This window comes from Nycticebus coucang, chromosome 3, assembly GCF_027406575.1.
Source record: "Nycticebus coucang isolate mNycCou1 chromosome 3, mNycCou1.pri, whole genome shotgun sequence".
Classification (NCBI taxonomy): domain Eukaryota; kingdom Metazoa; phylum Chordata; class Mammalia; order Primates; family Lorisidae; genus Nycticebus; species Nycticebus coucang.
Genome location: NC_069782.1, coordinates 130,636,273 through 130,663,194, shown reverse-complemented (window position 1 = coordinate 130,663,194; position 26,922 = coordinate 130,636,273). Strand labels below are relative to the sequence as shown.

The 26,922-nt window shown below is 39.0% G+C and overlaps 1 protein-coding gene across 5 annotated transcripts in view; it reads right to left on the bottom strand.

Moving 5' to 3' along the window:
* Positions 1–26,922, bottom strand: part of BTRC (beta-transducin repeat containing E3 ubiquitin protein ligase) — a 204,126-nt gene that overhangs the window by 26,053 nt on the left and 151,151 nt on the right. For all 5 annotated transcript variants that reach the window (XM_053584718.1, XM_053584721.1, XM_053584720.1 and 2 more), the window contains 2 exons: positions 7,741–7,972; positions 2,679–2,865 (listed from right to left, as the gene is read on the bottom strand). In XM_053584718.1, the coding sequence (XP_053440693.1) occupies positions 2,679–2,865; positions 7,741–7,972 (419 nt within the window). The remainder of the gene's footprint in view (positions 1–2,678; positions 2,866–7,740; positions 7,973–26,922) is intronic.

The window sequence follows — 26,922 nt, the reverse complement described above, 5'->3', positions numbered from 1 at the left end:
CACATGTCCTGTAACTGCATTCTTACTTGGTTTGTTATACTGTTAAGTTATACTATTTATTTCCCAAGTATGAAATACTTGTAAATCCAAGTATTTTTTTATTATTTAATTATTTTTTTTTTTTTGAGACAGAGCCTCAAGCTATCGCTGTGGGTAGAGTGCTGTTACATCACAGCTCAGAGCAACCTCCAACTCCTGGGCTCAAGCGGATCTCCTGCCTCTGCCTCCCAAGTAGCTGAGACTACAGGCACCCGCCACAACACCCAACTATTTTTTTTGGTTGTAGCCATCATTGTTGTTTGGAGGGCCCTGGCTGGATTTGAATCCGCCAGCTCAGGTGTATGTGGCTGGTGCCTTAGCCGTTTGAGCCACAGGCGCCGAGCCCCAAGTATTTTTTTTTTTTTTGGATCGAATGTGCCTTTATTTATAGCCAAGTATTTTTATTGTTAAATCATAGCTGTGGGGGCGGCGCCTGTGGCTCAGTGAGTAGGGCGCCAGCCCCGTATGCTGAGGGTGGTGGGCTCAAACCCAGCCCCGGCCAAACTGCAACAACAAAAAAATAGCCGGGCGCTGTGGCAGGCGCCTGTAGTCCCAGCTGCTCGGGAGGCTGAGGCAAGAGAATCACATAAGCCCAAGAGCTGGAGGTTGCTGTGAGCCGTGTGACGCCACGGCACTCTACCGAGGGCAGTAGAGTGAGACTCTGTCTCTACAAAAAAAAAAAAAAAAAAATCATAGCTGTGTACAGTATTTTTTTAAATAGTAAAATAAGTGAGAATAAAAAACATATTCGGGAAGAAGATATTTATACAATTGTTCTATAATCAAAGAATTGCCTAGTTTTTGATTACTTTAATTAAATTTGAGAGAAATTTTAAAAAATCTTCCTAATAGAATGACAAAAATATCTGAAGTACTTGGTATAGCATTTAGAAGCCATTATATTTATTATGTGTCATTGAATTTCAAAGACCTAAAATAAAAAAAGCCAACAACATATTTATGAAAATTGGAAAGAAAGCAGGATCCATATGAATATTTATCTTTTAAAAAGTTAAGTATTGGGCGGCGCCTGTGGCTCAGTGAGTAGGGCGCCGGCCCCATATGCCGAGGGTGGCGGGTTCAAACCCAGCCCCGGCCAAACTGCAAGAAAAAAATAGCCGGGCGTTGTGGCGGGCGCCTGTAGTCCCAGCTGCTCGGGAGGCTGAGGCAAGAGAATCGCGTAAGCCCAGGAGTTAGAGGTTGCTGTGAGCTGTGTGACGCCATGGCACTCTACCGGGGAGGGCGGTACAGTGAGACTCTGTCTCTACAAAAAAATAAAAAAATAAAAAAAAATAAAAAGTTAAGTATTTTCTATCTCTTCACAATCCAAGATAACAATTTATCAAATTAATTTGGAAAGATATAACTGAGTACATACATACTTATTATTTTTTCTATCAACAAAAATACTTAATGTCACCATTATTTTATTTACGAACTATTAGTGTCTGTTTTTTTCTTTTATTAAACCTGGCTTAAAGTATCTGATTATACTAAGTAATTTGCTTAATAGTGAAACTGTAGAAAGAAAGATGTTGTCCAAAAGTCCTAAAGAAATGGTGCCATTATGGTACAAGAACAACAAAATTGGTGAAATCTCCTAGACTGCTAATTATAACATGCTTCAGGGAATTTAGAATTAATCAATAAAATCTTTTTTTTTTTTTGAGACAGAGTTTATGTTGCCCTCCGTAGAGTGCTGAGATGTCACAGCTCACAGCAACCTCAAACTCTTGGGCTTAAGCGATTCTCTTGCCTCAGCCCCCCAAGTAGGTGGAACTACAAGCGTCCACCACAATGCCTGGCTATTCTTTTGTTGCAGTTGTCATTGTTAGCTGGCCTGGGCCCGTTTTGAACCTGCCAGTCTTGGCATATGTGGCTGGCGTTGTAACCACTGTGCTACGGGTGCTGAGCCAATCAATAAAATTTTGAGAAAATCTAAGTCTTAAGATGGCACCTGTGGCTCAACGGAGTAAGGCCCTGGCCACATACATGGTTCAAACCATTGCCTTGGCCAAAAACTGCAAACAAACAAACAAAAAAACCAAACAAACAACAAAAAAAAAACAAAAAAAAATATAAGTCTTAAGAAGAAACAATGATTCACACTAAATTTCATTTTTCACTTTTCCTGATGGCTAAGGTTCTTATTTTAGCTGGGCATAAAAAATAATTTTTCATTACAAAGGTGATAAAACACCAGAGGCATGGGGGTAACGGCAAGAAATCTTCTGAAGGAAAAGAAAACCATTTGTCCTGGATTATTTTAGGGGAAAGATTTGATGGTTTCTGTGTGATTCAAAGACATCTACTTGCATGATAAATTGCCCATTATCCCTTTTGCAGGATACCCATTTTTGTCCAGAGAACAGAATGCTTTATAAACAGTAGGGTTGGTCAGTTTTCCACTATTTCTGCAAAGCAATATTAACACAATATTATGACATTTTATGAGTGATTGGTCAGAAGAAAAACTGCTGAGTTCATGAACAACTATTCTCTGCTACATTTTTAGCTACAAACCAGAAAAATCACTGTATTAAATGACAAGTGGTCTCAGTGGTTCCAAACAATCTTCCAATGACTCTGAATGGCTAGGTTTTGAAGCTCTGTAACAGTAAGAACATTAAAAAGCTCACCACCCTCTTCGTTCTGCCAGGCCTCTCCACAAAGAATCTGTCCTGACCATTCTCTCGATGAGCTTCTTCCATAACATGCCATCAGATGTCACTCGGTACCATTCCTTGCACACTAGTTCAGCAGCACATAGTGATTTGGCATCCAGATACGACAAAATGTTCTCAGCAATATGATCCAAACCCCGAGCTTTTGGTGTGTGTGTGGGGGGGAAAGCAAAGAAAAAGAATGAAAGGGTGATGAATGATTTTTTTTTTTTTTTTACAAAAGGTCCTTTAAAACAGAAAAGCATTTGCTGTGCTATGAAGCCACATCATCATCCCTAGTGTGGTTCAGTTCCTTTTCAAACAGAGGCTTGGGTAAAATGAGTGTCAATAATTTTTCTATAAGGTTACAGAAATAAAACAGTATTTTCCATCTTCCTTTAGAGAAGGAAGTTACAGCTAACAACCAGCAACCCCCCCAAGACATTAAAAATAAAAAGGAATTCAGAAAACAATTCACATCTATCTATATGGATTTTAGCACTAGGGGATGTTCTATGGATGGCATCTCAAACTCTGTGATTCAGACACCCCACCCCACCCCCTCCCGCAAATCTCTATATTAGGTCCATTCCTCATTCTGTTTCTATTACTGCTGCAGTTCCAAAGCTGTTCAGTAGAAGAAATATCCTTTAAATGTACTGGGGGAGAGGCACTAAGTCAGAATGTGCTGGGTTATAGAATTTTGGACATGCAGAAAGCAGAGAAGAAAGTACAGACTGGTATGAGAACATCTCGAGAGAAATAAAGGTATGTTTAAGTTCAAGGATGAGTTTAATTTCAGATATTAAAAAAATTGCATTTGAGGGCGGTGCCTGTGGCTCAAGGAGTAGGGCACCGGTCCCATAAGCCAGAGGTGGCAGGTTCAAACCTAGCCCTGGCCAAAATAAAAAAAAAAAAAAAAAAATTGCATTTGGGAATAGCTGGTGCTATAAAACCCAAATGAGCAAAAACAAACAAAAAATCTTATACCAATAGATAACTTGGTTAGCATTTCAAAGAATATTTTGTAGACTGCAGAGGAAAACAGTGGAGAGTAGATTTTGGATTTGTGAACTAGATGGGCTTCCCAATTAAAAGTTCTCCACTAACCAGTGTACTGTACTGAGGCATCAGAAGAAAAAAATCCTATAAATTAGGATGATCTCATTAAAAGCTTCTTTTGATTGCTGTTCTAAATTCACAATGAGATAAAAACATTTAGTTATTTCTATTCACAGGTTACATTATCAGAGGTTTTCTACAGATGTAAATAGTTCAGAAGGATGCCTTAATACTGTGAGTCCCTTAGCACAAACTTAACCCACAGGAAAAAGAATATCATTATTTCATTTTGTGCCTTTTCCCTGAATCATAAAGATGCACTTGGATGCCATTAGCAACAATCAAAATGTGCTTAACCATTATTCTAAGTATACAGATTGTATGGCTATCAGTCACACTTTCAGCAGACTTGAGAAAGAAAGCATTAAATGGATCTTTTTGGCTGGCATCACATGCTCATATTTAAGCATAAGCAGATGGAGGCATAAATCACCAAATTCTTATTAAGGAACATGACTACAAGCCAATTAAGGATATAATAATTAGTTCTTCATGCAAAATACAGTGATGGTATAATTCCTGAATCTTTATCTTAAAACTCTCTACACCATCAAAAGTTTCCAAAATGCATTTCTATGTTTTTAATGGCTGCCACCAGCTTGCTCCTGATCACTCACTATGTACCTATAATAATTCTTTGGAAGTAATGTCACCTAACACTCCAAATAAACCCATTACCTTAATGGATCACAGGCAGTTTTTAAAGTAGTTTGGTTTACTAAACACAGCCAGATGGTATAGGTTTATAAGTTTAAATGGCCAGAAAGCATTAGACTGATGATTTAATACCTCATACAGTGGTCAATGGATACACACCAGGGATCAATATTAGGCAAAGGAGACATAGGTCTAATCAACTCCTGTTCAATTCTTAGTGGTAAAGCTTGAGATAGCAGCATGTCTCAGTGACTGGGAAGAACAAAATAATGAGGTACACGCAGATTGTTGGTATAAGGAAAACTGTTTGCCTATGGCTAAAACAAAATCTGATGAGGCAAGAAGGGGCAAAAATCTATTCTATTTAACAAAAGATAAAGGTAAAATTTAGTTTTAAAATGGTTATTTTAAAGACATAAATAGGCATTTCTTTTGCTTTAAAGGGCAGTATAAATTAGTAGTGTGGAAAAACAAAATAAAAAAGATAATTGGGCCCTTCCTTCCTTCCATTTCTTTTCCCTCCCTCCATTCCTACCTTTTTTTAGATATAGGGTCTCACTTTGTCACTCAGGCTGAAGTGCAGTGACACAATCATAGCTCACTATAACCTTGAAATCCTGGGCTCAAGAGATCCTCCCATCTCAACCTTCCAAACAGCTGGGAATGCAGGCTGTGGTAAGACTTTGTACTGCTCTGTCCACAAAAAGATCTTCATTCTTCCAGGACTGTTTGATCTACCCTGCTCATGATTACCATGGGCTCACAGTGTCCACTGTGGAGGAGTGGACTCTTGGTTCACCCTAAGTTGTGAGTTTATCAAAGTCATGAACAATCTGAATGTGCCCAAACCTCTGCAGATAGACAATGCTGTTCCAGCCAACATGCCCTGTGGGGTCCAGAGCCCCCCTTCCTGACCTTGTCTCTGTCAGGTGTTAATATCCACTAAGAATGCACTGGGTGGCGGGGCGGTGCCTGTGGCTCAGTGAATAGGGCGCCAGACCCATATGCCGAGGGTGGTGGGTTCAAACCCAGCCCCGGCCAAACTGCAACAAAAAAATAGCTGGGTGTTGTGGCGGGCACCTGTAGTCCCAGCTACTCGGGAGGCTGAGGCAAGAGAATTGCTTAAGCCCAGGAGCTGGAGGTTTCTGTGAGCTGTGTGATGCCACGGCACTCTACCAAGGGCCATAAAGTGAGACTCTGTCTCTACAAAAAAAAAAAAAAAAAGAATGCACTGGGTGGCTTAAGAGGAGAGGGGTCACCATAGCACCTCTTCTCTCTCAGCCCCACCCCCTAAATCAGCCCACTAGAACTTTTGAAATAAAACTTTTTTTGGCATTAAAAAAAATAAAAAAGATAATTGGCTAATATAAAACAAAGTAGTATTATATAGTTTTGGGAAGGTTACAAGTTGGTTTATTTTTCTTATAGGATGGTTTGGCAGGATTTATTAAAGGACTTTAAAATGTTCATACTCTTTAATATAGCAATTCTTTTTTTTTTTTTTAATTTTTTTCTTGAGATACAGTCTCACTTTGTCGCCCTAGGTAGAGTGCTGTGGCATTACAGCTCACAGCAACCTCAAACTCATGGGCTTAAGCAATTCTCTTGCCTCAGCCTCCCAAGTAGCTGGGACTGCAGGCGCCGCCACAACTCCTGGCTATTTTCTTGCTGTAGTTGTCATTGCTGTTTAGCAGGCCCGGTCCGGGCTCAAACCCGCCAACCTTGGTGCATGTGGCTGGCAAGCCTAATATAGCCTTTTAGTATTTTTTCCTAGGGTACTCACAAGATTAATGTATAAGAACAATCACCCTATGGCTCGGTGCCCGTAGCTCAGTGAGTAGGGCACCAGCCACATACACCAAAGCTGGGGTTTGAGCTCGGGCCAAGCCTGCTAAACAACAACAACTGCAACCAAAAAAAAAAAAAAAATAGCTGGGTGTGTGGCAGGAGCCTGTAGTCCCAGCTATCACTTAAGCCCAAGAGTTTGAGGTTGCTGTGAGCTGTGACGCCACTGCACGTAGTAAGACCAGGGTGACATAGTGAGACTCTGTCACACACACACAAAAAAAAAAGCCATTCACCATAGCATAGTTTATAATGGGAGTATAAAATTAAAACTACCTCAATCTTCAATAAAGGGTTAAATAATCTGTGCTTTAACCACTGTAAAGAGTAAGGTGTAATAACTTAAAAGTATTTTTTAAAAGAATACACATTTGGGAAAATACATTAAAAGAATACATTAAGAAAAAAATGTTATAAAACATTTATGGGTAAATACATACACCCAGAAAAACCAGAAAGGATACCTGCCAAAATATTAGCAGCATAGTTGTAGTTCTCTCTGGTGAAGTTCTGGGAAATGCCATTTTTATATTTTGTATTTTTTATATTTTCTAGATTTCCTATAACTTCCATAGAAAAAAATTTGTAAATTTCCCATAATCAGAAACACTTCCCCAACAGATACGCTATCTTAGATAAGAGTCACTCCTTTTTTGTACTATTTTTTTTTTAAATAAACTTCCAAGACATGAGAACCTTGTATTTTCTTGAGATAGCATTTCCCCAAAATACAGATGACTTTGTAGTGTCCCAGATCATCATTAAGCATCCAGAAAAACCACAGCATCCTCCAAGAAAAAAGTATTTTAAGTAACATTTTAATCTATGTATTCATTTATCAAGTATCATAACAAGGCTCCTCTCTTTTAAAAAAAACACTCAACTAAAAATCTTTCTTGGGCAGGCACAGTGGCTCATACCTATAATCCTAGCATTTTGAGAGGTGAGGAGGGAAGATGACTTAGGCCCAGGATTTTGAGATTAGCCTGGGCAATAGTGATATCCAGTCTCAACAAAAAATAGAAAAATTAGCCAGGTGGGTGACATGTGGCTCTAGTCCCGGCTACTCTGGAAGCTAAGGAAGGAGGATCATTTTAGCCTCAGGAATTGGAGGCTGCAATGAGGTATGAGTGTGCCACTGCACTTTACCTGGGGCAACAAAGTGAGACCCTATCTCAAAAAGGGAGGGGGGGGCGTGAATAGTAGGATATGTGATAAGGAGAAGATAGGTAAAAGAGGAATCTTTATTTCTAGAGTTTGATTTTTTTTTTTGTATTTACACCAAGAAGGTGTAATTAAAGGGTTCAATTTATAATATCAAGTCATAAAATCTTTTCAAAGAGATGAATAGCTGGAGAACCAGTTCCCTCACCACTGTATCAAATTAATGGTTTATAAACACCTGTAGACATACCTGGCAGAGCAGTTATGAAATCCCTCTGCAACATAGGTTTAAGATAGGAGTTTATGTGCCCATGTTGGTAATGACACATTTGGGATATAAGATGTTCCACAAATTCCACTTGATCAGACTCTGACCACTGCTCAAAATATTTGACACACAGTTCCTTTTCCTTTTCATAGCTTGCAGACAGTTTCCGTTGCTTGGGCACAATCATACTTGAAGTGCCATTGGCAAGTTTTGTCTATAGAAGGGGGAGGATTAAAAAGAAGCGTGTTATAATTAGTACTGAAAAGGAAGGATCAGAAAGTATTTTAAAACTATGTTTTATATATATATATAAAATAGTTATATATAAATCTATGGCATTCTATGTTATATCTATATGAATGAACCCAGTTGGTTATTCTATTAGTATTTGGGCATTTGTGAACAGCAATTATATGGAAAGCTACAGAAATACCACAGTAAGTAATCAGGTATATTGCAGGAAGACTTGGTAACCATTTCCAAAAGCTCACAACAAGACATTCATATTATTTGGAGACACACAAATGATAACTGAAAGTTGAAAGCACACTATTATTACTAATAAGCAACAAAACTAATTTGTTTTCTCTTGAATATACCAAGTACATGACATTTACACAATTCCTTGCTCAAAACTTTTTTTTTTAATTGAGACGGAGTCTCACTTTGTCACCCTCGGTAGAGTACCGTAGTGTCATAGCTCACAGCAACCTCAAACTCTTGGGCTCCAGCGATTCTCTTGCCTCAGCCTCCCTAGTAGGTGGGACTACAGGCGCCTGCCACAACGCCCAGCTAATTTTTTTGTTTTGTTTTGTTTAGCAGGCTTGGGCCAGGATCAAACCCAACAGCTCTGGAGCATGTGGCTAGCGCCCTAACCACTGAGCTGTGAGTGCCCCTCAAAACTTATTTTTTAACAGTCAAATAAGAAGTCTTTCATGCAAAGAAAAGCCAATGAATATTCTTTGGTACCTTTGGACATAAAGTTTAAATAATGCTTGTATGCTCAATCCACTACCCACTTCCTTCCCCCAAATCCCATCTCCACAATTTTGGGAATAATGCCCAAATTATTTCCCATATAGTCTTTTGTTAAATAAATTGATTTATTTAATAAAGTATTTGCTGAGCATCTACAATGTGGCAAACACCAACCTTGGTGCTAGGAATACAATAATGCACAAAATGACAGTCTTTATTATCAATAATACATATTCTAGTGTGGGAGGTACACTATAAATAAATGCAAGTAGAAAACATAATATAGATAATGCTATAAAGAAAAATAAAGCCAGGATGAAGGGACAAGAAAAAAGTATACACTATTGTAAGCAGGCAAAACTGTAAGATAATGCCCCAAGACTCTTGGCTCCTGGTGTACACATACCTTCTCTCAGTTATTCAAATAAACAGTAATATAGGTATTGCTGTGATTAAAATAAGGACCCAAATCAGCTAACATGAAGCTAGGGAGTCTGACCTAATCATTGAAGCCTTTTTTTTTTTTTTTTGCAGTTTTTGACAGGGGCTAGGTTTGAACCCACCACCTCCAGCATATGGGGCCGGCGCCCTACTCCTTTGAGCCACAGGCACTGCCCAGGTGTTTTTTTTTTTTTTTTTTTGAGACAGAGTCTGACATAGTCACCCTTGGTAGACTGCCATAGCATCACAGCTCACAGCAACCTCAAACTCTTGGGCTTAAGTAATTCTCTTGCCTCAGCCTCCCAAGTAGCTGGGACTACAGGTACCTGCTACAATGCCCAACTATTTTTTTTTTTTCTTGTTATCATTGTTGTTTAGCAGGCCCAGGCTGGGTTTGAACCTGCCGGCCCCAGTGTTTGTGGCCAGCACCTTAACCCTGAGCTATGGGAGCCGAGCCATTATAGGAAGCCTTTAAAAGCAGAGGGGCTCCTGCTGAAGCTGGACCCAGAGGAGATTAATCGTAAGATACACAAAGATGTTATTTCCTCCATATGAAACTTCTTCATTTACATGGCCCTGCTGCAAGTCACTTCTTTTATCTTAAAGAAATTATTCATTGGGTGGCACCTGTGGCTCAAGGAGTAGGTCCCATATGCCGGAGGTGGCGGGTTCAAACCTAACCCCGGCCAAAAACCAAAAAAAAAAAAAAGAAATTATTCATCATTTGAAGACTGGGCATCACATGTCAATGCATGGTATGAAATACTTGGTTACACTTTCTACTCCTATCTGGAAATGAATAGACCCAGAAAGGTATAAGAGACTTCAATTGAATAAACATAAAAATCCTACCTCTTAAGAACAAATTTGGCTCTGCTGAATTTCATAGCTAAAATTTAGAAACTATTTGGGACATGTAAAAAAAAGTCTTGTGGTCATTGTTTGCCTCTGTAAATGCTGGCTTAACTAAAAATAATATCAAACTTCATTTTCTAACAAGTACTAATTATAAGGGAACTATTAAATGGTTCTGTCTTGTCAGTCATTTGTTTATCTTTTTATTTTTGTGTGGAATATATTCATGAAATCTTTTACAATTGGTTATGTTTTATGGGAGTCAGCACACAAATGCAATGACATTTAAGCCTTAAATGTACCAATGTTTTTAAAAGCCAGAGAATTTTCTCTAATTTATGGCTGTAGAAGAGGGAGGGGGCCAGATGGCAAGGAATGTGGTCAGCCTGTAGTAGCTGACAGTAGCCCTCGGCTGACAGCAAGTAAGGAAAAATGGAGACCTCAGTCCTATAATGGCAAGGAACTGAATTCTTATAAAGAATAAGCTGAGAAGATTTCCCCCAAGAGCTTCCAGATGAGAACTCAGTTCAGTCAACACCTTGATTGATTTCAGTTTTGTGATACCCAGAGCAGAGAATGCAGCCAAGCTGTACCAGACTACAGAACTATAAGCTAATAAATAGGTGTTATTTTAAGTTACTAAGTTTGTGGTGATTTGTTATGAAGTAATAAAAAAAAAAACACTAATATAATTACTTAAGTCTAAATGATCAGAGATCATCTGCAGAAAGAGGTGACATGTGATCTAAGATGTGAAAAAAAATGTGGGAACTAGACATTTTTTACATGAGGGAAGAATGGTCCAGGCAATAGGAATTAAAAGAGCAAAGGTCCTAGGTGGCAGGAGCAAAAGGACCTGGTGTAGAGGAAACAGAATGAATGTGGAGATACAAGGAGGCAAAAGTAGTAGTCTGGGGCAAATAATCTGGGTAATTCAGGTATGGTAGCTAATCTCCAAAGATGTCCCCCAACAATTCTAGTACTCCCTCTACATAAATGCTGTTCCTCTCCTCGAAAGTTGGACTTTATGTCCTATTCTTTAGAATCTGGGCTTTGACTAATAGAATGTGGAGAAAGTCACATTCTGGGACTTCTAAACCCAGGCAGCATCTGCTTACTCTTTAAGGCCTTGAGTTACCACATAAGAACCTCAAGCTACTTTGCTAGAGAAGCATGGAGGATAAAAAGAGAGAGAGACCCATGGATAGTCACCCAGAGCATGAGAGTTATACAATCTGACACCTTTTTTTTTTTTTTTTTTTGAGACAGAGCCTCAAGCTGTCACCCTGGGTAGAGTGCTGTGGCATCACAGCTCACGGCAACCTCCAACTCCTGGGCTTACGCGATTCTCCTGCCTCCGCCTCCCAAGTAGCTGGGACCACAGGCGCCCGCCACAACGCCCGGCTATTTTTTGGTTGCTGCCGTCATTGTTGTTTGGCAGGTCTGGGCTGGATGGAACCCGCCAGCTCAGATGTATGTGGCTGGCGCCTTAGCAGCTTGAGCCACAGACACGGAGCCCAATCTGACATCTTTTAAAAGGATCATGGCTATGTGGAAAAAAGAACACTGGGGACCTAAATGGAAATGAAGAGGCCAAGTAAGAGACTACTTTAACAGGGCAGTGCCTGTGGCTCAAAGAGTAGCGCGCTGGCCCCATATGCCAGAGCTGGTGGGTTCAAACCCAGCCCCCAGCCAAAAACTGCAAAAAAACAAACAAAAAAAGAGACTACTTTAACAGTCTATGCTAGAGATAACAATCATCTGGACTAGAGCAGTAGTTGTAGAGATGGTGAGTTGCAGCTGGCGGAGACTATAAGAAGATTCAGAAATCAACAGAAACTTCTCCTACTCCAAAGAAAGTATGATTTTCCTTTGAGGATAACAAAAAATGACTAAAACCAGGTACTTCTCAAAGTAATCTGATGGAACTTTGGCATATTTGCCGTAGGTAACTGAAATTTGGCAGGGAGACCTGTGTAACCACAGAGTTCATTCCTGCTTAGATACACTGAATGTGGAACATGCCATAAAACTGTACCAACATTAGAGCTATTTAAGGCACAGCCTGGCCTTATTTTGTCAATGTTAAATCCTATATGGAGACCTCTTTAGAAAGTAACGATACAGAGCTGAAAATGTATTTTCAAGAATGGCCTAATGCCATTCTATTTACGATACATGCAAAGAGCAGACTCCTGTAAATAGCAAGTCCTGGTGTGCAGAGCTGGATGTTTTCTACCATAAATGCCACTGTTGTCTAGGATGAAGCCTAAAAATGATTAATAAGAACCTTGTTGGACATAGGCCTTGGGGGACTTCAGGGCTGCTTTTTGTGTAGGTTATTTGTTTGCATCTCAGAAAAGGAAAACTCATGAAATGTGGAGTAAGATTTACAGAGCTAACAAATAGGTGAGTTTGTAAGCTTGACCAAATGCCACTTTTCATCCCAACAGCCAAAACCTCCCACTCCATCATCTTTTATATATTTGCTGTTTGTCTTTTAAAAGGTGGAAATGAACCTCAGTTGAGTGTGAACAGAGTAGTGTTTTCTAGTTAAAAACCAGAAATTCCAGTACCAGAAAAAAACAGTCAACAAATTAATGAAATGATGCTGCTTAGTTTTTAAATAAACTATATATACATATGTGTGTGTGAGTGTGTGTATACATACATTTGTGACAGTTTTTTTCTCTGTTATCAAGGATAGAGTGCAGTGACATCATCATAGCTTACTCACTTTCACAACTCCTGGCAAGGGATCTTTTTGCCTCAGCCTCTAGAATTCATAGGACTATAGGCATGTGCTACCGCACCTAGCTAGTATTTATTTTATGTAGAGATGGGGTTTGCTATGTTGCCCAGGCCTCAAGTGATCCTTCTACCTCAGCCTCCCAAAGTGCTAGAAGTGAACCACCATGCCCAGATCAAATCAGGTATTTCTATAGTCATGTGGAGACATGTTTTGTTCAGCAGCTATCAGACCGTGAAGAGATAAAACTGCCTAAGAATAGAACCAGTTTGGTTATCCTATTGTAGGAACAAAAGTTCAAAATATTCTTATGTTTCCAGTGATCAAATCATAAATATTTAGCTATTAGAAATGAAGTATAAACTGAGATTCATGCATTTGTAAACTGTTCTGGGCTATTCTAGCTCACACTACACTTTATAGTCACTGCTCCTCAAAATAAGAATATTTCTTCCTTTTTTTTTTGGAGACAGTCTTACATACCACCCTCGGTAGAGTGCTATGGTGTCACAGCTCACAGCAACATCAAACTCTTGGACTTAAGCAATTCTCTTGCCTCAGCCGCCCAAGTAGCTGGGACTACAGGAGGCTGCCACAACGCTGGCTATTTTTTTTGTTGCAGTTGTCATTATTGTTTAGCAGGCCTGGGCTGGGTTCGAACCCGCCAGCCTTGGTGTATGCAGCTGGTGCCTTACTCACTGAGCTACAGGCACCAAGCCAGTAAGATTATTTCTTTGTGAGACAGAAAGACACATGGCTGAGATCCATTAACACTTCAAATGAGTTACTTTTAACCACTACCCCATACTGTATTGTTTTAAAAGAGCTTTGTCCCTACAATGAACAAATAAATAGTTTTCAATTCACATTCCTCAATTTATCAGATGTGTGACAGGGAATAAATAATTTGATCTTTCTTTCTTTTTTGTAGAAACAGAGTCTCACTGTACCGCCCTCGGGTAGAGTGCCGTGGCGTCACACGGCTCACAGCAACCTCTAACTCTTGGGCTTACGCGATTCTCTTGCCTCAGCCTCCCGAGCAGCTGGGATTACAGGCACCTGCCACAACACTCGGCTATTTTTTGTTGCGGTTTGGCCGGGGCTGGGTTTGAACCTGCCACCCTCGGCATATGGGGCCGGTGCCCTACTCACTGAGCCACAGGTGTTGCCCATAATTTGATCTAAGTCTCTGTTTCCCTCAACTATAAAATGGGATAATAGTAGGATCTACTTCGTTGGAGTTTAATGAGGATCAAATACAAAAACTCATAAAAAGGGCGGCGCCTGTGGCTCAAGGAGTAGGGCGCCGGTCCCATATGCCGGAGGTGGTGGGTTCAAACCCAGCCCCGGCCCAAAAAAAAAAAAAAAAAAAAACTCATAAAAAGGATGCTTAGGATACCACCTAGGACACCATGAAGTACTCAATAAATGAACATTCTTAATGAAAGGAAAGACACGCTGGAGTTGGGCTTTCACACTCTATTGAAAGTACATTTTTTTCCACATGTATGTTTCCCATTTATTTTAATCTTCATTGAAGTATAACATACACAAAACTACATAAGTGTGCAGCTCTATGGATTTTCACAAAGTGAATATACCCATGTAACCAGCACCAAATTCAAGAAACAGGTTATTATGAGCCTTACAAGTCATCTTTGTGTCCCTTTTCATGTCACTAGCCACCCAAAGAATAACCACTACACTAATTTCATATATATATACACACACACATACAGATATATGTATCTATACAGGTGCACAAAAACATAATATTAAGGTATAAATTTAACAAAATTTGTGTAATGCCTGTACACTGAAAATTACAAAGCACTGCTGAGGGATATTTTTAAAATACTTAAATAAATATGGATTCTGGAACTTGAAAAGTAAGAATAAAAAACAAGAAAATACAAATATTTAATATAAAAATTTAAAAATACTTAACTAAATGGAGAGATACTGTATGTTCATAAATTGGACTCAATATTAAGATGTTCATTCTTCCCAAATTGATCTACAAAGTTACTGCAATATTAACCAAAATATCAGGAGGGAAATTGACATGCTGATTCTAAAATTTGCATAGCAAAGGAAAGGTCCAGGCAGGCTCAATGGTTCAAGTGTATAATTCTAGCCCTCTGGGGGGCCAAGCAGGAGGACTGTGGTCAGGAATTTGAGACCAGCTGAGGCAAGAGCGAGACGCCATACCACCAAAAATAGAAAAAAGTACATGGGCGTAGTGGCTTATGCCTGTAGTCTCAGCTACTCGGGAGGCTGAGGCAGGAGGATTGCTTGAGCCCAGGAATTTGAGGTTGCTGTGAACTAGGCTGAAACCACAGCACTCTGGTCTGGAGCAAGAGTGAGACTCTGATTCAAAATAAACCAACCAAAGAAACAAAAGGAAATGCAAAAGACTGAAACTTAGACAAAATATTCATTAAAAGAATAAGATGAAGGACTTGGAATACTGAAGACATGCAACAGTCATCAAGATAGTGTGGCTTTGGTGTAAGGACAAAAGTATAGATCATTAGAAAAGAACAGAGTATAGAAACAGATTCACATGTGGTCAACTGAATTTTGAGAATGGTGCCAAGATAATTCAATGCGGAAAGGATAGCCTTTGATATAAATGGTGCTGAAACAATTTATCCAAGATAGAGTCTCACTCTGTCGCCCAGATGAGAGTAGAGTGGCATCATCAGAGCTCACTGCAATCTCAAACTCCTGGGCTCAAGAAATCCTCATGCCTCAGCCTCTTGAGTAGCTGGGACTACAGGCTGTGGGACATCACACCTGGCTAAACAGGCTAGATTTATGTGTAGAAGCTAAAATTATAAAACTCCTTAAAAAAAAAATCTTGGTGCCCTTGGGAAAGGCAAACATTATAAAAGAAAAAAAGTCAAAAATTGGCATGTGGCAAAATTTAAAACTTCTTGAGAGAGGACACCCGAGAATGGTGGGGTCTAGAAGAACAGGTCTTCTCAAGGAGACCACAAGGATACACCTGCAGTGTCCTCTCCATAGTGATTCAGCTCTTGGGAATTTGTAAACTTCCTGAAACTTGGAAATTTCCAAGTTCTGTGAAATCCTATAGTTCTGTAGGAGCGGGAATACCATCTCCCGCTTGATTCAAACTGGCCAATGAGAAGGGTACCTGTAGGGTGGAACTTTTTGACTGTCAATAAAAAGGGAAAGACCAAGGCAGTCGGGGAGCGCGGCCATTTGGAATTCTATGTCGTAAGCTCCCGGCTGGTGAATAAAGCCCTTCCTCTTATAAATGTGGTGTTTGGGTGCTCTTTCTCTCCATTGGGCCTCATCTTCCTGCAACATTCAGAGTTCTAAAAGAAAGTTAAAATAAAAAAGACAAATCGCAAACTGGGAGAAAATATTTGCAAAATATGTATTTGCAAAAGGACTTGCTTCCAGAATATATAATGAACTCTTAAAACTCAATAATAAGAAAATAAATAACCCCAGTTTTGTTAATGAGCAAGGGATTTGAACAGACACTTCACACAAAAAGATCCATGATTCCTGGGCCAAAAAGCATATAAAACATGTTCGACATCATCATTAGAGATATGTAAATTAAAATCACAAGATACTAATACACACTTACTAGAATGGCTAAAATTAAAAAGACTTGACCATACCAAGTATTGGCAAAAAAAAGAGGAGCATCTGCACCTCTCATATACTGTTGGCAATAATGTTTAATGGTACAACCACTGGAAGACAGGTTGACAGGTTTTTTATAAAGTTACACATATACTTACCATATGATACAGCATATTTATTCCTAGGTATTTGCCCCCCTAAAATGAAACATAGTTCTACACAAAGCCTTGTAAATTAATGTTCACTGCTGCTATATTCATAATAGTCCAAAACTATAAGAATCCAAATCCCCATCACGAGATGAACTGAGGCCTTTTCCTTGTTCAGACAATGGAATCCCATTCGTTGTCCATGACTAACGTGTCTTGCTCAGTAAACCTTTACCTTGCTTTTGTTTTGTAAATCCACCTTTCTGTTTCTCAATAAACTTTGTTTCAAGTTAAAAAAAAAAAGAATGAATTGATAACGTGTATGTATCTATACAATGGAAGAGTACTCACCAATAAAAGTAACAAAGTACAAATATACAAAAACATGCTGAATGAAAGAAGCCAAGTATAAAAGAGCATATGATTATGATTCTACTTGCATGAAACTTTAGGAAAACAAATCTAACTTTTAGTGAAAGAAACAGATCAGTAGTCGCCTGGGGCTGAAAATGGGGGTGGGACTGACTGAAGGTGGCCACAAGGGAACTTTTTGGGACAAGAATGTTCTCTCTCTCCCTCTTTTTTTAAAGAGACAGAGTCTCATTTTATCGCTCTTGGTAGAGTGCTGTGATCTCATAGCTCACAGCAACTTCCAACTCTTGGGCTTAGACGATTCTCTTGCCTCAGCCTCCCGAGTAGCTGGGACCACAGGCACCTGCCAGAATGGCAATTTTTCTGTTGCAGTTTGACCCGGGCCAGGTTCGAACCTGCCACCCTTGGCATATGGGGCCAGTGCCCTACCCACTGAGCCACAGGCGTCTCCTTCTCTATCTTGAGTATCACACAACTGTCTACAATTGTCAAAATTCATTGAACTACATACTCAAAATGGGTGCAATTTACTGTATGTAAATTATCTCAATAAAGTTGGTGTGAAAAAATTCTAAGGATAGAATGGCTAAATAACACTCTAACATGTATTTCACTTGCAGCTAAGATGTTACTTTTGAGTTTTGAGAATGGTACCAAGATAATTCAATGGGGAAAAGATATCTTTTAAATAAGAGAAAATTCAGAGATAAACGTCTTTGTTTTCAAGCCCTTTCCTTCTACCATTCTCCAATACAGAATTTTTTTACACGTCTAAAGTAAATGCAGCAAAATTTCAATTTGTGAGCTTCTGAAAATCCACAAGGGAACAATGAAAAAGTTCAATTAAAAAATCAAAAGGGGCGGCGCCTGTGGTTCAAGGAGTAGGGCGCTGGTCCCATATGCCGGAGGTGGCGGGTTCAAACCTAGCCCCGGCCAAAAACCAAAAAAAAAACCAAAAGGTTGTATATTAGAAGGTATGAGAGAGAGTGTAATGGTTACTAGTGGCAAAAGAATTGATTTGGCTTTCGCAACAAAAGAAGGCCTGATGACTCAACCACTATTGTTCAAATGTCTTAGATCTTGTTGAAAAAAGCCTGTTTAATGGACACTAAGTTTCTGCCACCCTGAACATCTCCTCTACTGTTTTTCTATTTACAGCGAACAGTTGTCTCCAAAAGAAAGGAAGGAAGAAGGAAATACGCTGTCAGGTGACAAACACACAAAATGAAAGGAGTTAAGTATTTATAACTGTCCTCCAGCTTAGTTCTCAAAGGCTAACAGCTAACATTTTTGCCCCTTGAAAAGATATTACATGTACCACTCTCAAAGTTACCATGAATTTTTCTGAAGCTGAAGCCTGGGCCTAGATCGGAAAATATATAATTGAAAACATCAAGTGACCTAACTACCAACCACCACTGTACTATTAAGTATGCCTACTTTGCTAAGTATATTATATATAGGTTGGAAAAAATGTATCATGTACTGGCTGAACTTGATGGTGAAATAACAGATGTTTTTAGCTTGCATGCAAACTCTGCTTTAGCCAAAAGGAATGGTGTGGTAAGCAGAGAAAGAAAAATGTTTCAGACAAGGGAGACTGTTCAGAGCTGGGATTGTAAGGCGTAAACAAAGAGAGTAATTACAACAAGAGATAAGATAAGGGCTTGGTGCCCGTAGCACAGTGGTTAGCACAGTGGTTACGGTGCCAGCCACATACCCTACTGGGGTGTTTGAATCTGGCTGGGGCCAGCTAAACAACAAAAAAAAGAAAAACAGCCGGGCATTGTGGCGGGTGCCTGTAGTCCCAGCTACTCGGGAGGCTGAGGCAGGAGAATCGCCTAAGCCCAGGAGTTGGAGGTTGCTGTGAGCTGTGTGACGCCACGGCACTCTACCGAGGGCAATAAAGTGAAATTCTGTCTCTACAAAAAACAAAAAAAACACTGACTTAGTTGAATTGTAAAGAAATGGGATAGTTTACATTTTGATTAGGATAGGAAAAGAGTTAAGTAAGCACACCTTGGGATGGACATGATGATGACAAAGAGACACAGAACTGTTCCAGAACTCCTAAAGAACTATGGTGGGAAAGAAAAGGAATGCAGAGATGACAGAACTAACTGGCTCCTCAGTATCTTTTATAAGGGGATTTCAAGAGAAATTGAAAGAATTTAGCTATAAATTGAACATGCAGAGAAAAATTAATGAATGCTCAAAAACTTATAATTATTCTAATTTTTAGTTCTTTATAATTAAATAGTGACCAAAGAAGTAGTCTATTATCCTTTATGGGGTAGAGAGTGGAATTCAAATGAAAATGGTGGCTGGATGTACAAATGGGGGATACATTTTAAGAGGGGTAAACAACACAATTCTCAGTGGGATTACTGTATTAATATTTTAACAGCTTCTACTAAATATGATTACATATTAGGTGAACTCATAAACATGTCAGATCTGATTAGTGAACATGGAAGACAGGAAGGGGCAGATCTGTCAGCAGAAGGAAAGTTCATGTTATGAATCTGACTGATTTCTAATAAACCTACCTGGAAAAGCTTACAATCCTTCCAATTCTTTTAAATACAACTCATTAGGAAATGAACTCACATTGTCCCAGTGTATATAAGTATTTAAAGACTGGACACTTGCCAGTCATTTTTTGTATGTGCTAACTATAGGAAAAACCCCACACATAAAATTTACCCAAATCAAAACAAAGCCTTTTATATTACTTTCTGATTTCTCATGTGGTTAAAGGAATAGGATAGTCATTTAACATTTTTAGGTTTCAAAACTGAGACTCTTGTTTCTTTAGTGGACTCCCTCATGCATCTCTATAGCTTCCAGAGCAATAGGTTCTTTTGTTCTAAACCAAGAAACACACTGTGGTTTAATTTACTGCTGCATTATTATAGCTACTAACTACACACACCTCCAAGGCTGGTAAACCCACTGATGTAGGCAGTGCCACCTTAAAAGGAATTTTGGATGGGTCCTAGTGATGGGGGAAAAAGACATAATGTTTAATTATAAGAAATGATTGAAATAGGCACAGACATACCCTGGGTGCCTCTGCACTGCAGCAAGCTCTAAACTTGTTATCGTTAATGGTTTAAATTTCACTGTGCTAATCATTTCAGGACACAAGCCTTTCTTGATAATCTAATGAATTATTCCAACATCCTTCAGCAAAAAAAAAAAAAAAAAAAAAAAAATCCTCCATGACAGCACTAATTACAAGACGTTTTCCCAGTGCTTATGTAAAATATGACAGAGCAGCAGCTTAGGGAATTGCAGAAAACTGCTTCTAATTTCCACTGAGAAACTGACAAACACCTCTCTTTCATCTCTCCCAGCTCTCAAGTAAGATTTAACTTTCTCATTTAGTTAATTACCGAGTGAGGATCATCATTTCCCCGAATCGGAGCGGCACAGAGCCTTTATCGTGTTAACTTGTGAACTTGATCGATGGCTGCTGCTAAAACTTAATAACTTCACCCCCTGGCAAATTGTAAGATAAATATAATAGGAGAAACTCTGACAGTAAAAACCTGCCAGAAATGAGCGCTGTGTTTATGTTTCTTTGCAGGCAGCAAAAAAAAAAAAAAACAAAAAAAACCCGACAGCTTATTACTGGTTGCGTGTTACTTATATTTAAGACTCCAGGCAGTTAACTTTCTATGTACTGTTAAAACTTTGCTCACAAGATAGGATAAAATGGGATAAAAGTGCCAGTGATGCAGACTTGAGAAACTGAGAGAAAAAAAACAAAAACAAAAACAGGAAAAGGGCAGCCCAAGGGAGTGAACACACTGTGTTAAATCTTTTTAAATGTCATACTTATGTAAAATGTCCAACCAGCATAAATAGACATAAAATCCTTTTAAAAGATAATTTTGTACTTTTAAAACACTTTAAGAACTATATGTAGGAGCAAAAGCAAGAGAATTTTGTTCAGTGGTATTTTTTCCATGACCGTGGGTCCATGCCTTAAGGATTCAATTAAGTGCAGAATTCTTTGATCACTTTTCAAAAACTCCTACAGCTAGAAAACCATTCACCAACTGCACCATTACCATTTAACCCTTTGTAAAATAAGGAGTACATTATAGCTAGGAAATGAGTAACTCAAATTGTCTAGAAAACTTTATCTAGTCTTCCGTTCACCTTCTACCCACCCCACAGGGTAACCAACAAACCCAAAAGGAAATAATCTGATGAAAGTTTTCCTTTTGGTCAAATTGAATCTGAGCTCAGAATTTTAACATTTAATTGTGGCAGAATTAGTATCATGGCCCAGTACAGCATCTAAGTTAAGCTTTTATTAACCAGCAATACCAAGGGGAGACAAGACAGAGTATAACAACAGTAGAACTGTTGGCTCACCAATGCCTGTCCCTCTGATAACAGAGCTGAAAACAAACCTACACATAAATTGCCAAGTTTACCAGACTGAACACTCTTATAGAATATAATTACTAAAAACAAAATATGAACTAAATTATGGGGAGGATAGAGAAAAGCAGAAAAGGTCTTACAGAACTTCAGGTTGAAGCCTAACTTGTACAGCTGTATTTAACATCCATCACATGCTACAATAGTGCCAATGAGCTGAAGACTTCATACTGCAGTCTAAAGGATGACCATTTTCAAAGCCCAAAAGGATGTGGAAAACCAAACATCAAAATAGCAAACCAAATTAATATTCTCTATAGGATCAAATTCTGACTGTTTTTCCATTCATTAAATAAACATCTATTGAAAAATGATCAATTGAGTTTTTAAAAACAGCATAATAGAAACATTTTAGAAAATATGAAAAATGCAGAAGCACACAGAACATAAAAATTGCTCATAAATTCCACTACCAACAAATAGACAACGTTAACATTTTGGTTGCTATATATCTTTCTGTTTTTTATAAAAAAAATTATTAGTCAATGATTTGAAGAATGTGGGGTGGGAAGGGAGTTTCTGTGCCATCTAGAGGATGCTTTGTCCTTAACATCAAATTAATCAGCATAAGCAAAAGCTCCTTTGCTGAACACCTTAGAGAAGTTAAGATGTGATTCTGGAGGATATAGTATCATAGGTCACTGTGACGGGGGAAGGAAAGGGAGAGTAAAGGAGAAAGACCAAGAGAAAGTGGAGGAGTGAGGAAAGACAAGGAAGTAAATGAGTGGGAAAAATTAGGAAGGGAGGCAGAGGCTAGAGCCAGGGCAGAGGTCAAGGGAGTAAAAGGAATGGCAAAAGTGACTAAAGAATGGGGACTGGGGGCAGCACCTGTGGCTCAGTGGGTGGTGGGTTCAAACCCGGCCCCGCCGAACTACAACAAAAAAATAGCCGGGTGTTGTGGCAGGAACCTGTAGTCCCAGCTACTCGGGAGGCTGAGGCAAGAGAATCGCTTAAGCCCAGGAGTTGGAGGTTGCTGTGAGCTGTGTGAGGCCACGGCACTCTACCTAGGGCCATAAAGTGAGACTCTGTCTCTACAAAAAAAAAAAAAAGAATGGGGACTAGGAAGTAGGGTAGGTGAGAGATAGGAAAATGATGGGGGAAGAGTGATAAGCAGGGGTAGAGAAAAGATAGATGGGGGAGGTAAGAGAGATGATGGGCTAGGGAAGAGATGGAGGGAGAGGGCTAGGGGAGAGATGAAGTAGAGGATAAGCAGGGGTGAGGAGATGAGGAAAATGGTGATGGCGGTGGTGGTGGTAGGGGAATTAATATGACCAAATGCAAATGAGACCTAGCATTGCCAAGCTCTAAAAAGAACAAAATGCTTGCTAGACAAACAGGTCCTCTCCCACATAATAAGTAATAAACATCAAGAGGTAGAGGAGATGAGAAACTATTTTTTTAAACCACTACACAATGTTTCACGCCAAGTAATAAAGTTTAATTGTCTGAAATTTTGTTGCTCTTTGTGTGTAATTTCTTCATTTGGTTGCTAAATGATGTTAATATTACCAAAATAAATTTTCTGTGATGGTGAAAATTTAAACTAAGATTCTTCTGCCCAACTACACCCTTACATCTTCCCTATGTTTAGCATTGGAAAATTATTAAGTTTTACCATAATAGGGAAAGAGATACATGCTTAAAACACAATTTTGGGGTCTGATAAAAAGGCCTCAATGACTTGATAAAACTTGCTTTTGTGGGGAAAAAAGGAGCCTTTTAAAAGTTTTACCTAAAACCTGGATAGGAAGATAACAGGATTTGTTTTTAGATAAGATCTCAAGAAGCTACTTCAGCTTTCTAGAAGAAATTCAACTCCTTCCAAATGCTTGTTAATGCAAGCTAAATGCAGCAAGAAATAATCCTATGAGGCAGGAGCACAAGATTCTCTTAGCTGCAGTGAATGAAGTAAATGACTTGTAACTTCTGCAAGTCTTGGTTATCTGCAGGTAAAACTTTAATAACCCTTGGAGCATCAAGGGACTGAAGACATTTCTCTCTGGAATACTTCAGTAATTGTTTTCTTAATTTATCCAAGAAAAGCTTAGTTTGGATGCAGCATCTGTTTTTTTTTTTCGTTGTTGCTTTATTTTTTCTAAAAGTAGAGGCAATCAAAATAACTTGCTCAAATTGACGTAAGTTTGTAGAGTTCAGACCAGATTTCAAAATGCAGTTGTTATATGAACTGTACAGTTTTTCTCTCAAATGGGCCCTTCCTCTTTTTAATGACAATGAAGCTCCAAGTTAATGACTAAGGAGACCAGGATGGCTTTGCATAGATGGATAAACGCTTTTCCTATAACCAAATATGGTTTACGTGAACATCAAGACTGAAAGTGTCAAACTGAGGCCAGTTTAAATACCTTTTTGGAGTTTATGTAATAGAATATCATTAAAAGACTACAATTTAAATGGAATGTGATCTTGGTTAAGGAATTTAATCTCTCTGTGACTTGTATTTCTCTGGTGATATTTATAGTACTTACTTACCTGGAGGGTTAATGTTGGGATAAAGATAATATACACAAAGGCATTTAGAAAAAGTAACTGGCACATAGTAAGAGCCCAAACTGTCATTCATATCGTAACTAGAAAGAATCACAAATCTACATAGTTGATTACAATTAACTTAATACCTTAATAAATATAATCTTTGCTTTTACAATAGTTTCTTTGCCTAGAAACTTTTCCCTTTCAAACTAGAATTTAAGCCCTAGAAAGCAGAAGTTATGACATCAGTCATTGTAGCAGCAGATCAAAAATACTTGGTAAACAGAATTTTTAATCCAATCTAAAATAAAGAGTAGATACTGCTTTTTGGGAGTACAATAGCATAAACCATAAAAATGCACTGTGATATAAACATATTTGAAATCCTCTTCCCTCATCAACAAGGATGCAACCACTATATTGATACTTTGTCCATAGACATTCAAATTTAGCAATCTAATCCATTTTCAAAGATTGGCTTTAATATTTGCATATAATAAAATATGTAAAAGATTACTATGTAAAAATTTAAGAATCAAAGCAAAACTGAAATTCCAAAAAGAATAATAACTGATATTAGGGTTATGTTTCATGAAACTTAGTAATTAGAGAAGATAGGAAAGAGCTAAAAGAAGCCCTCAAACTATTTTCTACAATATGGAATCAATTTGTACTTTGATTTTTTTTTTTTTCATTTTTAGTCTTTCAGGGCTATTGCTAAAACATATTGGATTTTTAAAATCCACTTTACCAATTTCAAGTGAAGAGCTAACATCCTGTAGGGCAGAGTAAATTTTGTTTTCTTCTGATTTTCTACTTTGATTTAGCAATCAGAAATCAGTAAAAACAGAGCTAAAATTCTGGCTGTCAATGACATTAATCCCCTCTCTCTGAAAAATCTTGTAATTCTGTTTAAAGGTTATTTATAAGGAGCGGCGCCTGTGGCTCAGTCGGTAAGGCACCGGCCCTATATACCGAGGATGGCGGGTTCAAACCCGGCCCCGGCCAAACTGCAACCAAAAAATAGCCGGGCGTTGCGGTGGGTGCCTGTAGTCCCAGCTACTTGGGAGGCTGAGGCAAGAGAATCACTTGAGCCCAGGAGTTGGAGGTTGCTGTGAGCTGTGTGAGGCCATGGCACTCTACCGAGGGCCATAAAGTGAGACTCTGTCTCTACAAAAAAAAAAAAAAAAAGGTTATTTATATGTCCTCCACACGGAAACAATTTTATGGGATTTCAGGACCAGAGATTGCTGATTTTTGGCCTTTCTGAGAAAAGACACTGGATGTTAAGGGTCACAAAAAAACCCAGGAACGGTTAAATTCCCATACATGCGCAAGTGTGTGCGTGTGTGTACGTGTGTGTGACAATTGGGAAGAAAGTTATCTCCATAATATTTGTGTACTTATTTAGAAATAGGAATTTTATCCTTTTATGCAGAACTTGGGTTTTCTTAAAGCATGAAATGTTTTCTAGAAAGACATTTTCTGCTTAATCAACCTTTTCACTTCACTGTTAGAGTAAGTGTACTCTAAAATACTAAATATGAAACTCAAGGGTATCAACTCTCAGGAATTTTTTCTCACTGTCAAACATCTGTAGTTATTTTATTGTCAATTTTCACTTAAGGAATACATACTGAAATTTGATGCATTAGAAACAAACAACTCAACAAAAAATGTTTTCTTAAGTAGCTAATATATATTTTTCCTAATATTATTGGGGTAAAAGATATATTCCATAATCCCAAGAATAAATCAAACTATTCTTTTTTTTTTTGGAGACAGTCTCACTTTGTCACTCTCAGTAGAGTGCTGTGGGTTGTTCACAGCAATCTCCAACTTTTGGGCACAAGCAATTCTCTTGCCTCAGCTTCCCAAGTAGCTGGGACTATAGGTGCCTGCCAAAAAGCCCAACTATTTTTATAGATGGGGGTCTCGCTCTTGCTCAGGCTGGTCTCAACCAGTGAGCTCAGGGCAATCCACCCACCTCGGCCTCCCACAGTGCTGGGATTACAGGTGTGAGCCACCACGCCTGGCCAATCAAACTATTCTTAAACAACTGAGTTTTTAAAATGAAGAAATGCTATCATTCTGAGTGACAGATACAGGGGTAACATTATTATTCTCTTACCTTTCTACATGCTTAAGTATTCTAAAATTAATAATTACAAACTATAAATATTTGGCTAGGTGTGGTAGCTCATGCTTATAATCCTAGCACTTTGGGAGAAGATCACTTGAACTTGAGACCAAGCTGGACAACATTACAAGACCTTGTCTCTTCCAAAAACAAAACAAAACAAAACAAAACACCAATGAAGACGTCAAACAACCCCCGTTCCTCCAAATTAGCCAGGTATGGTAGCACAGGCCTACGGTACTAGCTAGAGGGGGCAGAGCCAGGAGTTTGAGGTTGCAGTGAACTATAACACTACTGAACTCCAGCCCAGGCAACCGAGATTTCACAGCAAAAGGAAAAAATAAAAATGAAAAAGAAAGAAATAAGGAAACTTCTAAAAGTTTTTGGAGTTTCTTTTCTTTCTTTCTTTCTTTCTTTTTTTTTGAGACAGAGCCTCAAGCTGTCCCTTGGGTAGAGTACGGTAGCGTCACAGCTCACAGCAACCTCCAACTCCTGGGTTCAGGTGAGTCTCCTGCCTCTACCTCCCAAGTAGCTGGGACTACAGGTGCCCGCCACAACGCCCGGCTATGTTTTGGTTGCAGCCGTCATTGTTGTTTGGCGGGCCCGGGCTGGATTTGAACCTGCCAGCTCAGGTATGTGGCTGGCGCCTTAGTCGCTTGAGCCACAGGCGCCAAGCCGAGTTTCTTTTTTTTTTTAGAGACAAAGTCTCACTTTATCACCCTGGGTAGAGTGCCATGGCGTCACAGCTCACAGCAACCTCCAACTCCCGGGCTTAGGTGATTCTTTTGCCTCAGCCTCCGGAGTAGCTGGGACTATAGATACCTGCCACAATGCCCAGCTATTTTTTTTTGTTGTAGTGTGGCTGGGGCCAGGTTTGAACCCCCCACCCTCAGTATATGGGGCTGGCA